This window comes from Jaculus jaculus, chromosome 8 (genome assembly GCF_020740685.1).
Source record: "Jaculus jaculus isolate mJacJac1 chromosome 8, mJacJac1.mat.Y.cur, whole genome shotgun sequence".
Taxonomy (NCBI): Eukaryota; Metazoa; Chordata; class Mammalia; order Rodentia; family Dipodidae; genus Jaculus; species Jaculus jaculus.
The window spans coordinates 116,637,778-116,651,753 of record NC_059109.1 but is presented as its reverse complement, the minus strand read 5'-3'; the positions used below and the strand labels follow the sequence as shown (position 1 = coordinate 116,651,753).

Below are 13,976 nucleotides of genomic sequence, written 5' to 3'. Positions count from 1 at the left end.
CTCTCCTTTATCCATTCTACTGGTGAGATTTTCTACAGAGTTTTTAATTTCATTAACTGTGTTCTTCATTGCTAGTAATTCTGACAGGTTTTTCTTTATTTCTATTTCCTTATTTATGTCTAGTATTGACCTCTTTATTTCATTAAATTGGTGTCCTGTGTTTTCTTTGATTCCTTTGATTTCCTCTTTGATTCCTTTGATTTCTTTGACCTCTTTGAACATACTTATAATCATTCTTTTGAAATCTTTCTCAGGTATTTACTCTAACTCATTCTCACTGGAGGTCATTTCTGATGCATTAATACTTTTTGGTGGACTTATATTGTCTTGATTTTTGGTGTTTCTTGTGTTATAATGTATATATTTTTGCATCCTGGATAATTTAATGATTGGATTTTCTAGTTAATTGGGTATTATTAGATGTATCAGACAATCTGATGTTATATAACTTCAGGGTAGGAGCTTAAGGAGTTAGGTGTGGCTCTCAAGACTCTCAGAATCTCTACAAAAGTGACCCTAGGTGATGGGTGTGCCTGCTGTGAAAGTATTCAAGTAGGCTGAGTGGAACAAAATACAGGCAGATTCTCAACTTTAACTAAACAATGTACACTTTCAATGAAAAAACAGCTCAGAGTATTTATCCAAGAATAGGTATTATGACAACCAGATCCTCTAATTGTCCCTTAGGGTGTGTGGTGTCCCATCCACACCCTTAATCCTGACAACAAGGAGATTAAGATTTCTGATGTTGCGGGTTCCAAATTAGCTTGTGACCAGGTGAGACCCTTCCCTGGTGTAATTCCAATTACCTCTGTTCCTGCTTGGGTCCTGCTGTCAGTTCAAGTTGGTGTGGCTGGGTCCCTGGACCACTGCTCTGTTGGCTGGAGCTGGGCACTGGCGGTGGGGGAGGGGAGGCTGCTAATGCTCTAGTTCTCTTGCTGTTCCACATGTTCCTCTACCTTGTGATCTGCTCCTCTTTTGTTCACTGCTCTCTCTTCATGTTTCTTGAGTTTGCAGAGAGCTCTGGTGTGAATGGAAAATCCCCTCACCTGGCTTTTCCTAAGGCTCAAGCCGAGCCTGGCGGCGTTCTGGCACACTGTGGCCGCCACCATGGTTGGTGGACCTGCCAGAGCTGCTTCTGCCGGTCTGTGTGTGCTCTGGATGCTCTGGATCTCTCCTACTTCTCCACTGCCATTTCAATTTCCTATATACCTCACTTTTTAGTAAAAGTGTGTATTTTGCTGAGATTTATTTTTTTTGTCCTTTTCCCCCCTAGGCTGCTTTGGTGTGGTACCTATACTGCCATCTTAACCAGAACTCCTTGGTGGTACCTACCGTTTTTTTTTTTTAAGGATTTAAAATATATTTTTATTTATTTTCAAGCTGAGAGAGAGAAGAGAGACAGAGAGAATGGGTATACCAGGACCTCTAGACACTGCAAACGAATTTCAGAAGCATGCGTCATTTTGTGCATCTGGCTTACATGGGTACTGAGGAATTGAACCTGGGCCCTTAGGCTTTGTGGGCAAGTGCTTTAATCACTAAGCAATCCCTCCATCCCCAGATGTTTTTATTTGAGAGAGATACAGGCAGACACACACACAGTGATTATGAGTGCACCAGGGCCTATCACTGCAAACAAACTACCATTTTGTGCATCTAGCTTTATGTGGGTACTGGGGAGTCAAACTCAGACTGGCAAGCTTTGCAAGTAAGTACCTTTCACCCCTCATCCATCTCTGCAGCCCCATTGCTGCATTTTTTCATTGTTCAGCCACTTCACCCAATAGATCTAATAGCAAGCAGAATTGTTGATCATGTGTCATTTTCCCTATCTTCTTCTACCTACTGCTGGGCTAGATACTGCATAATCAACCTAATAAAGCCAAGCATGAAGAACCACGTAGGAAGTCAAAATTATCTTTTTTTGTTGTTTATTTTTATTTATTTATTTGAGAAAGTGAGAGAGGCAGGCAGGCAGAGAGCGAGAGAGAGAATGGGCGTGCCAGGGCTTCCAGCCACTGCAAACGAACTCCAGACGCGTGTGCCCCCTTGTACATCTGGCTAATGTGTGTCCTGGGGAATTGAGCCTCGAACTGGAGTCCTTTGGCTTCACAGGCAAGCACTTAACCTCTAAGCCATCTCTCCAGCACAAAATTATCTTTTTTTAAAATTATTTTTATTTTGAGAGTGAGAGAGAATGCATGCTTCAGGACCTCCAGCCTGTTGTGAACAGATTCCAGACTTGTGCACACGCCTGTGCACATGTGTAACATTGTATGCTTACATCATTTTGCATCTGGCTACATGGGACCTGGAGATTTGAACATGAATTTTTAGGCTTTGCAGGCAAGCGCCTTAACCACTAAGCCATCTCTCCAGCCCCACAATTGTCTTTTGGACTGCTGAGCATCTATCAGGGAAGGAAATAAATACCTAAAGAATCTGGGCATGGTGGAGCACACCTTTAATCCTAGCACTCAGGAGACAGAGGTAGGAAGATTCCTGTTGAGTTCAAGGCTAGCCTGAGACTACATAGTGAACAGCCTGAGCTAGAGCAAGGCCCTACCTTAGAACAAAACAAAATAAACAAACAAACAAAAAACCAACAAAGGGGATGAATAGAAACAAGTTATTTGCTTTAGTTTGGTTATTACAGTAAATAGTGAAGTAACCCTTCTCATACTAATGACTGGACATGTAAGCAAGGGGAAAGGGGAGAGTGTTAGGATTGGAAGAAGGAGATCACTGGGATCAGCACTTCTATAATCAAGAGAAGAAAGACAGAAGAGTTTCTGTCAGGATCACTTAAAAAAGGAGGGGCCAGAGAGATGGGTAAGTAGTTAAGGCGTTTGCTATGAAGCCCAAGGACCCAAGTTCTATTCCCCAGAACCCACGTAAGCCAGCTGCACATGGTGGCACATGTGTCTGGAGTGTGTTTGCAATAGCTGGAGGTCATAGTGTGCCCACCAATTTATTCTCTCTTTCTCTCTCTCTCCCCCCTCCCCACCAGGGCATCCAGCCATTGCACATGCACTCCAGATGCATATGCCACCTTGTGCATCTGGCTTACATGGGTCCTGGGGAATCTAACCTGATTCTTTTTATTTTTTAGATAAGTGCCTTAATCACTAAGCCATCTCTCCAGCCATATATATATTTAAAGGTTGCCAAAGGCCTAGGCCACTTGGTAGGACACAGTGAAAAGGCTGGGGGAGTTGGAGTGGCAGAATGTGGTTGAAAAGGGGAGTGCAGTGATTGTGATAAGGCAGGCCATCTCTGGCCCCCCTGCACTCACAGGTAAGCCTGCAGTATTTTGCTTGTATGATCAGGCCTTATTGTGGGTGGTGCTTCTTGCCTAGTCTAAGACAATTATGAAATGTGGCAGGAAAAGTGGAGCCAGGGGACCTTTCATGGGAAAATGAAAGTTAAGGGACAGAGGGTGAGGTTAGTTTGAAGGAAGGTTCAAGTAGGCCCTTGCCACTGTTACTGTCAGCCCTGGCTAATGATGATGTGACCAGTGTACAGTGTGCAATCTGGAAACTAGGTGATGGAATGTGTTCTGAAAACAGACAGGCCAAAAGAAAGAAAAGAGCTGTGGCTGTAGCTTGGTGGCAGAACACATGTCTATCTTGCATGAGGTCCTGGGTTTGATCTGTAGCACCCCTCCCCAGTCTACAATTAAAGTTATATTTAGTAGTATTTTCATCAGAGAATATTCATGGAGTACAATATCTGGTATAGATTAGAGAGTGAGTGTCTCTTAATATCCCAAGAGGCAGTTATTAAGTCTGTTGTCACAAATGACCTAGATGGGAGCTGGAGAGATGGCTTAGTGTTTAAGTGAGTAAGCCTGAGGGTTTGAGGGGACCTGAGACCACCAGTGTTCCAAGTGCCAGACACCATTTAAATGGATGCTCATGACGACACATGCCTGTAACCCCCGGCTCACAGGGGAGCCTCAGAGACCTGAAAATCAGTAAAGTGATTGACTGGAAACAAGACCAGGTGGAAGAGCAGTGGAGCGGGACATCTGGCCTGCTGTGGACACTGTAGGCGAGCACCCTCATCCCCGACAGCAGGTGCAAGTATGGGGTGCTGTCAGGGGACAAGCATCACATGCACCACGCCACATCTCTCTCTCTCTCTCTCTCTCTCTCTCTCTCTCTCTCTCTCTCTCTCTCTCTCTCACAAACACACACACACACACGCGCACCACATTACTTCTAAAAATTAACCTAAATGACACTGGAGTAGGGAGTGAATACCCAAGTATGTATTGATGCTACCACTACAGACCAGGTGACTCAACCAGTTACAAAAGACAGGAGGAGACAGTGAGAAGACCCTAAGCCTCAGTCACAGCCCATCAGGGTGACCAGGAGTTTTCAGTTCAGGTGTCAGTGACCTATTGCTTTATCCTGATAGTGTGTTAGTGTGGTTATCTATTTCAAAGTTGAAATTGGTTTTTGTTTTCTTGAGGTAGGGTCTCACTGTAGCTCAGGCTGACTGAATTCACTATGTAGTCTTAGGGTAGCCTCAAACGCACAGTGATCCTCCTGTCTGCCTCTCAAGTACTCAGATTTTTTTAAAAACAGTCTACAGGTGATTACTTGATTGTAGGTAGGTTTTTTTTTTTTTTTTTTTTTTTTTTTTTTTTTTTTTTTTTACGAGGTAGGGTCTCACTCTGGTCCAGGCTGACCTGGAATTAACTCTGTCATCTCAGGGTGGCCTCGAACTCATGGTGATCCTCCTACCTCTGCCTCCCGAGTGCTGGGATTAAAGGTGTGCGCCACCACGCCCGGCTGTAGGTAGTTTTAACTTACTATGTAGACTATATCAATTTCTTTAGGGCCAGTTCTGGTGGCATACACCTTTAATCCCAGCACTTAGGCTGAGGTAGGAGGATTGCTGTGAGTTCAAGGCCAGCCTGGAGCTATAGAGTTCCAGGTCAGCCTGGGATAGAGTGAGACCCTATCTTGAAAAAAAAAAATTCTTTAGGAAGTTTGTCTCTTAATGTTTTTGAAAATAATGATTAATGTAGATGCTTAAAATATATACCCATAGTATACTTTTGCCTCTGGATTATCAGCTTGAACGGATAATTTCTTAAAAATGATATCCTTTGGTAGCTAGAGCAGAAGACTTGGAAGTTTGAAGCCAATCTTAGCTACGTAGCAACTGTCTCGAAATATTCCCAGAAGAAAGTTTACTGATACTTTATTAATTTATATTAATTGGTTATATTAACTTGTTAAAGTCAAATTGGGTATTTTCTGTGCTTATTATTTGCTTGTACAGTCACTCATTGTTAATTCTACTTTCTGTTTAGTTTAACAGGATTAAATTAGGTATTTCTTTGGTTATCTGCCCCTTTGCTTGTATAGTTTCCTGCAGCCCAGGTTCAATTCCCCAGTATCCACATAAAGCCAAATGCACAGTGTGGAAGATGTATCTGGAGTTCATTTGCAATGGCAAGAGGCCCTGGCATGGCCATACTCACTATCTTCCTCTCTCTCTCTCAAATAAATAAATAAAATATTTTTAAAAATATTGAGAGTCTTGCTTCATTGTCTAGGCTGGTCTGGAACTTACAATCCTCCTGCCTCAAGATCATATTTGGAAAACCTTTACTATTGTAGCCACTTAACTTCCTTACTTTACTTCCCTCCTATTTGGCATTCATTTCTTCCTCTAGTTTGATATCTCTTTTGAGAGGTTTATATTCTCTACAAAATGACATTTATACTCACTGAGTGTCAGGACTAGGAATAGAATGGTAAATCAGACATAGACCCCCTGCTGCAAGTTCAGAACACACAGATTCCCAGGTTTCTTCCTGTGGGTATGCTTCTCAGGGTTTATTAGCTCATCTGTCTTTACCTTATGCCTGCTGCCTTCTGTCTTTCAAAACATGTGCCTCCAAGGGGGCCGCACATGTCTGGAGTTCGTTTGCAGTGGCTGGAGGCCCTGGCATGCCCATTCTCTCTCTCTCTCTCTCTATCTGCCTCTTTCTCTCTGTTGCTCTCAAGTAAATAAATAAATGAAAAAAATAAAAACAGAACGTGCCTCTTGACTTACCTACTACTGAAAGTGTCTCTCTGTTTTCTAGCATTGCTGTTTCTCCTTCCTACCTTTGTAATTTGTATTACATATCTTTCTTTCATCTTTTCCTTAATTTCTAAGCGTGAAATTGGAGGAATTATATGCTTTGAAATTAACACCTTATTTATTTACTTGTTTGCTTGTTGATTTTGTTGTTTTTGTGGTGCTGGGGTTAGGCATTTCATGTGCAATATAAACACCCGAACAGTGACCCACTTATAAAGCTCAAAGCCATTCACCAGAAGGGCCAGCCCTTCCTTCTTTTCTTTCTTTCCTTCTTTTTTCTTCTTTCTTTGTGAGAAAATAAGTGTTAACACGGTCCCCATTATCTGGTAGTCTAGCTGTGTTCATTGGATTAAGATCATATATACATACATACATATAGTTTTTTTGCTGAGTAATTACTCAACCAACAAGAGTGCTTACATTTCTGCACCAAGATAGTTTATATTTCTGGAAGGAATTGCTTATTTCTACATTTGACATTTGCCCTTAAGCTCATCTCAGAGACTCACACCTCACAGAATGCCTGGTAGCTGTTGTCACATGATTGCAACAAAGTGGAATTCATAAACAGTGACCACTGCTACTGAGGAATACATCCGAGTTTGTGGCTCTAGATTCTGCCAGCGAGATTTAGTTCAGGTTAGAGTGTTTTTCTTTAATCTTTCTAAATAAGCTCTCAAAGAATCTCTGGGAGCACTATAAGAATGAAGTACTAATATAAACTGTCTTTTGATCTTATATGAGAATATACTAAGTTGCAAACATTTTTTTTCCAGTAGATTACAGAAGGGGAAAGCACATACTCATTGTGGAAATTTTTTGGTTTTTCAAGGTAGGGTCTGACTCTAGCCCAGGCTGACCTGGAATTCACTATGTAGTCTCAGGGTGGCCTCAAACTCACAGTAATCCTCCTAACTCTGCCTCCCAAGTGCTGGGATTAAAGGTGTGCACCACCACGCCCGGCCTCATTGTGGAAAAATGTTAAGAAAATTATGATCACATATAATGCAGAAATAACTGATGGTGTTAATTTAATTTTTTTCACTTGAGAGAGAGAGAGGGAGGGAGAGAAGCAGATATATATAAAGAGAATGGGGGCTGGAGAGGTGGCTTAGCAGTTAAGCGCTTGCCTGTGAAGCCTAAGGACCCCGGTTCAAGGCTCAATTCCCCAGGACTCACATTAGCCAGATGCACAAGGGGGCACATGCATCTGGAGTTCGTTTGCAGTGGCTGGAGGCCCTGGCGTGCCCAATTCTCTCTCTTTCCCTCCCTCTCTCTCTCTCTCTCTCTCTCTCTCTCTCTCTCTCTCTCCCTCTCTTTCTCTCTCTGTCTGTCACTCTCAAATAAATAAATAAAAATAAACAAACAAACAAAAAGAATGGGTCTGCCAGGGCCTCCAGCTACTACAAACCAATTCTGGACGCATACATGTGCCACCTTGTGCATCTGGCTTACGTGTGTCCTGCGGAATCATGGTTCTTAGGCTTCACAGGCAAGTGTCTTAATTGCTAAGCCATCTCTCCAGCCCAGTGTTTAAATTTTACTTCTAGTTTTTGTTTTGTTTTTGAGACAAGGTCTCATAGCTCAGCCTGGTCTCAAAGTCACTAGACCCAGGCTGACCTGTAATTATAATCCTGTGCTTGAATGTCCTGATTGCTTAGATCACAGGCATGTGCCACCATGCCTGGCTTCCCATCTTTTGTTGTTTTATTACAATATAATTTATTTATTTTGAGAAAGAGAGGGAGTAAGAGAAAGAGGCAGAGAGAGAATGGGCATGCCATTGCCTCCAGCCACTGTAAATGAACTCCAGACACATGAGCATCTGGCTTACATGGGCTCTAGGGAATTGAACCTGAGTCCTTAGGCTTTGTAGGCAGGTGCCTTAACTGCCAAACCATTTCTCCAGCCCATCTTTTTGTTTTTTGGAGGTAAAGTCTTGCTCTAACCCAGGCTGACCTGGAGAGCATTCACTATGTAGTTTCAAGCTTGCCTTGAATTCACAGCAATCCTCTTAACCTCAGTCTTCCCATTGTGGGGATTGAAGGCTTAAGCCTAGGGGGAGAGGTAGAGAGCATGAGTACGAGAGCATATTCAAGAGAAGAGGGGTATATAAACGAAAATAAACAGGCAAACCAGGGTCTGTAGCCACTGCAGACAAACTCCACACACATGCCACTTTGTGCATTTGGCTTTATCTCAGTACTGGTAAATCAAATGTGGTTAGGCTTTGAAGGCAATCACCTTAGCTGCTGAGCCATCTCTCCAGCCCTTTTTTTTTTTTAAAAAAATATTTATTTATTTGAGAGTGACACAGAGAGAAAGAGAGATGAATGGGCGTATCAGGGCCTCCAGCCACTGCAGAGGAACTCCAGATGCATGCGCCACCTTGTGCATCTGGCTTAGGTGGGTCCTGGAGAATCGAGCCTTGAACCAGGGTCCTTAGGCTTCACAGGCAAGCGCTTAACCAATTAGCCATCTCTCCAGCCACAGCCCTTTTGTTTTGTTTTAATTATTATTATTATTATTATTGACAACTACCTTAATTTTAGACAATAAACCATGATAGTTCCCTCCCTCTCCCACTTTCCCCTTCACAACTCCGCTGTCTTTGTTGTTTTGAGAGAGGGTCTCACAGTGTAGTCCAAGCTGTCCCAGAGTTCACTGTACAGCCCAAGCTAGCCTTTAACTCTCAGCAATCCTGCCTCATCCTCCCAGTTTGGGATTGCAGGCTTGAGCAACCACACCTGGCTTAATTTTTGTTGTTGTTTCTAATATTTTGCTTTGTTCTTTTGAGGTGGGGTTTTGCTCTAGCCCAGGCTGACCTGGAATTGACTATGTATTCTCAAGGTGGTCTCGAACTCACAGCAATCCTCCTATCTCTGCTTCCCAAGTGCTGGGATTAAAGGCGTGTGCCACCATGTCTGGCTCTGCAGTGGCTTCTCTGAAGCCACAGAACTCTATGGCCCTTACAAATAGTAACTTTCCTTGGCATGTGATGTCCTGCCTTCTCTGTTTATAGCTGTCTTTCCATGCTGTAGCTTATCAGATGTTTTAGTCTCATGAGGTATAATGCTGCACTAGTGATTTCTGTCACTGTCCTGCCTGTTAGCAGTAGCTTCTCTGTAATTTTTGTTCCGTTGTGATTTCACTGCCATCTTTAGACAGCGCAGGACTGCTCAGCTGTTCCCTCATTCCTTCAGAAGCTTTTGGTTACTAGATCAGTGCTGTCCAGTAGAGATCGGTGCAATGGTGCAAGTGTTCTTTGTGTGCTGCCCAGCAACATGAGCATTCCAGGTGGGCTGCTACACAAGACACTGAATTTTTAAGTCCATTTTCCTTTTTGGTGTATGTGTAGTGTGGGGAGTATATGCATGCATGGGTACAGATGTGCTTGCCCATGTACATGCGGACATTGCTGGGGTTACAGGCATATGCAGCCACATATGACTTTCTACATGGGTCCTGGGGATTGAACTCAGGTCCTCGTGCTTACACGGCAAGTGCTTTTACTCACTGAGCCATCTCTCCAGACTAAAGCTGATTTTTTTTGTTTTATTTTTATTTACTTATTTTGTTTGTTTATTTATTTATTTAAGAGCAACAGACCAGTGGAGAAAGAGGCAAATAGATAAAGAATGGGTGCACCAGGACCTCCAGCGACTGCAAACAAATTCCAGAAGCATGCACCACCTCGTGCATCTGGCTTACGTGGGTCCTAGGTAATCAAGCCTTGAACTGGGGTCCTTAGGCTTCACAGATAAGCGCTTAACCACTAAGCCATCTCTAGACTTTTTTTTTTTATTGATAACTTCCATAATTGTAACAATATCCCACTGGATTTTTTATTTTAAGCCTAATGGCCAGGTATGGGTAAAACAGAAGCCTGAAGCAAGTTTGGAGTTCAAGACCAACCTGAGCTTCTAGTGAGACTCTGTTTCAGAAAAGAAAAAAAAAAATTAGAGAGAAGAGAAAATACCCATAACCAAAATTGGAACTATACACATGACTGATGACTACCATATTAGATAGCGTAGCCCTAGATCATCCTAGCTGGTTCTCCTAGCTTCTGTCCTGGAAAAGAGTTTGTTTGGGGGTATTGGTACCTACTGGGCTCTACTTCAACCTCTGTTTGACTTTCCAGCAGTGTAGATGGTGGGGTTAGGAAGAACTACTTTTTCCCCTTTGTTTTGTGGTACTAAAAATCAAGCCCAGGGCTTTGCCCATACTAAGGCAAGTGCTCTCCAACTGAACTACATCTCTGGCCCAGGGAAGAGCTGTTCCTTAGAGGATGGCAGCTTTGGGGAAGGTGCTGATAAGCAGTTCTATACCTCTGGAAGCTGTTGGGCAGGCAGAATAAATAAATATGTTGTTATAAAATAGTTTCTAAGTAATGAAAGGGAGGGACTTATACTTTCTTGAAATATAAAAGCAGTTTTTTTCCTTCTTTTCAAATACACCACTGGTTACCGTTTTTGTACTCCCATGCCATCCTTTTGCACCTCTGACATCTGAATTGCTGCAGAAATGCCTCAGAATCATTGTCATTAATCTTCCTTCTCAACCATTAATATCATATCCCCTTTTCGAAGCTTGGTGAGTTTCATTAGGATCTTTTGGCTGTTTATACTTTTTAAAGGATTCAGTGATTTGTTCTTCTTTCTTTTTTTCTTTCACTCTTGGTGTGTAGTATGTGTGATGTGTTGTTTGTGTGTGTGTGCATTTTAATGTGATATCCCATGCACTTGCCTGCAGAGACCAGAGGAGAACATTAGGTGTCCCCTCCATCACTCTCCCACCTGTTTTTTTTTCTTGTGATGGAGTCTTTTACTGATTCTGAAGCTTGCTGACCAGAAGCCTGTGATTTTCCAGTCTGCTTCCCATAGGACTAAGATTACAGTCATGTGTGACCATGCCTCTTTGTTTACTTGGGTCCTGGAGATTTGAGCTAACAGGCTCCCTCAGGCCCTCATATTGGTACAGGAAGTGCACTTAACCACTGAGTCATCTCTCCAGCCCTATCCTTTTTTCTTCTTGGCAGTTTCATAATCAGTCTGTTAGAAGCCCTACGAAGACCTGGAATTCACTATGTAGTCTCAGGGTGGCTTCAAACTCACGGTGATCCTCCTACCTCTGCCTCCTAAGTACTGGGGTAAAGGCGTGTGCCACCACACCTAGCTTTCTTTTCTTTTTTTAATTTTATTTGTTTAGAGAGAGAAGGGAGGAAGAGGCAAAGAAAGAGAGAGAATGAACATGCCAGGGCCTTTGGCCACCACAAACAAACTCTAGACACGTGCTACCTCATGCATCTGGCTTATGTGGGTCCTGGGGAATTGTAGCTGGGTCCTTAGGATTTGCAGATGAGCACCTTAACCACTAAGCCGTCTCTCCAGCTCCCTCTTAAATTTTAATTAATCCTTCCCCACCCTTCCTTTACTCAGTCTCTTCCCCTGACCTCACTTAGGCCATTCGACCCCCAGTAATCTGTTCATCTACTTACATATATACAATACTATCCCCTTAAGTCCTCCTTTCTCCTCTATCCTTTATAGTCCCTTTCTAGCTTACTGGCCTCTGCTACCAATTTTTACTCCAACTCACAAACAAGTCTAAACATTTGTAGGTAGGATCCACATATGAGAGAGAACATGCAGCATTTGGCTTTCTGAACCTGGGTTACCTACCTCATTTGGTATAATCCTTTCTAGATCCATCCATTTCCCAGCAAATTTCATTTTTCTTTACTGCTGAATAGAACTCCATTTTATTTTAGTTTTCTGTTATTTGTCTTGTTTTGTTTTTCAAAAATAGTTATTTAGAGCCAGAAGGGTTGGTGCACGCCTTTAATTCCAGCACTCTGGAAGCAGAGATAGGAGGATTGCCTTGAGTAGAACTCCATTTTAAACTTTTTTTTTAAGTTTTGTTTTTTGTTTTTTGAGTATGGTCTTGCTCTAGCCCAGGCTGACCTGGAATTCACTCTGTAATCTCAGGTTGGCCTCAAACTCATGTTACTTCTCCTTGTCTCTGTCTCCCAAGTGCTGGGAGAAAAGGTGTGTGCCGCCACGCCAGGCTAAACATTTTTTTGTTTGTTGTTGTTTGTTTTTTTGAGGTAGGGTCTCACTGTAGCTCAGACTAACCTGGAATTCACATGTAGTCTCAGGGTGGCCTGGAACTCACAGCGATCCTCCTACCTCTGCCTCCCAAGTGCTGGGATTAAAGGCATGCACCACCACGCCCGCCCTGAACATTTTTCTTTTTTTATATTTTAGAGAGAGTGAGACAGAGAGAAAGAGAATTGGTGTGCCAGGACCTCAGCCATTGAAGTCAAACCCTAGATACTTGCACCACCTAGTGGGCATTGTGACCTTGCGCTTACCTGACCTTTTGTGTATCTGGCTTACATGGGGACAAACATGGGTCCTTAGGCTTAACAGGCATGCACCTTAACCACTAAGCCATCTCTCCAGCCCTAGAACTCCATTTTATAAATGTACCACATGACATTACTTTTCTTCTTAAAGAAGAAATCTAATAAAGGTTAGATGTGAAGTCTTCTATTTATCACCCATCCATGGCTTTGTCCTTGAGGATGCACTCTGACCCATACTTCACTCTCTTTCTACAAATTCTCACTGCTTTCCTTCTCTAGGAAGGCATGAAGTTACATAGTTTTCTAGGAAACTGGGTAGTATCTTTGCATTAATTCCCTCTAACATATAGCATCTTCTAGGAAGTCAAAGACCACCCGAGACTCTCAGAGACTCTCCATGAGCATCATTTAGCTTTCCATCAACTAAGAGGCTGCTTATAACTGCTTTCTCAGTGAGCTAAGTGTGCTGCACATTTGTGAAAACTGACTGTGTTTTCTGCCTTCTGTTGACAGAATGGTACACGAAACTTCCAGGACTTTGACTGTCAGGTAAGGACTATGTAAGCCCTGTATAGGATCTCTGGAGGGATCTCTATTGTACTTCCCTTCCTGTGATGCTGGTGTTGATAGAAGTGGACCTTTTTTTAAATTTAATTTATTTATTTTTATTTTAAAATATTTTTATTTGTTTATTTTATTAGCAGCTTCCATGATTATAAAAAAATATCCCATGGTAATACCCTCTCCCCCCACCCCAACTTTCCCCTTTGAAACTCCATTCCCCTCCCTATCTCAAATCAGTCTCTCTCTTATTTTGGTGTCATGATCTTTTCTCCTATTAAGAAGTGGACCTTTTTTGTTGTTTGTTTTTATTTTGAAGCAAGGTCTCACTTTGTAGCCTCTATAGTCCAGGCTGACTTTGAACTTGTGGCAGTCCTCCTGCCTCAGCCTCTCAAGTGCTGGGATTACAGATGTGAGCCATCAGACCTGGCTAGAAGCAATTCTTTCATCATAGCTAATCATGAGTCCCTAATTTTTCTTTTTATTTGAGAGAGAGAGAGAAAAAAAAAGTCAGAATAGGTGTGCCGGGGCCTTAATCTACTGCAAACGAACTCTCAATGTGTGTGCCCCCTTGTGCACATATGTAACATGGCATGCTTATGTCACTGTGCGTCTGAGAGGGAGAGAGAATGAGAATGGGTGTGCCAGGGCCTTTAGCTATTGTAAACAAATTCCAGATGCATGTGCCACCATGTGCTTATGTGGGATCTGGAGAATCGAACCTGAGTCCTTAGGCTTTGTAGGCAAGTGCCTTAACCACTAAGCCATCTCTCCAGCCCTTTTTTTAAAGTTGAATTTATTTGAGACAGAGAGTACCTGTTGTTACGTTAGTCATTGGATCAAGTTGATTTGGCATGATTTGCTGTCATGTTAAAGAAGTACCTGCCAGGTTCCTGTCTTATGAACATAGGCTACCAGGCTGAGCTATCTCTGT

At 42.6% G+C, this 13,976-nt stretch overlaps 1 protein-coding gene and 1 non-coding gene across 3 annotated transcripts in view; both read left to right on the top strand.

Annotated features, from left to right (window-relative positions):
* LOC101598719 (protein NDRG3) overlaps window positions 1-13,976 on the top strand; it is a 117,840-nt gene that overhangs the window by 40,054 nt on the left and 63,810 nt on the right. For both annotated transcript variants that reach the window (XM_045156016.1, XM_045156015.1), the window contains exon 3: window positions 12,995-13,030. In XM_045156016.1, the coding sequence (XP_045011951.1) occupies window positions 12,995-13,030 (36 nt within the window). The remainder of the gene's footprint in view (window positions 1-12,994; window positions 13,031-13,976) is intronic.
* Window positions 3,500-3,580, top strand: LOC123463207. Its single transcript, XR_006638798.1, has one exon.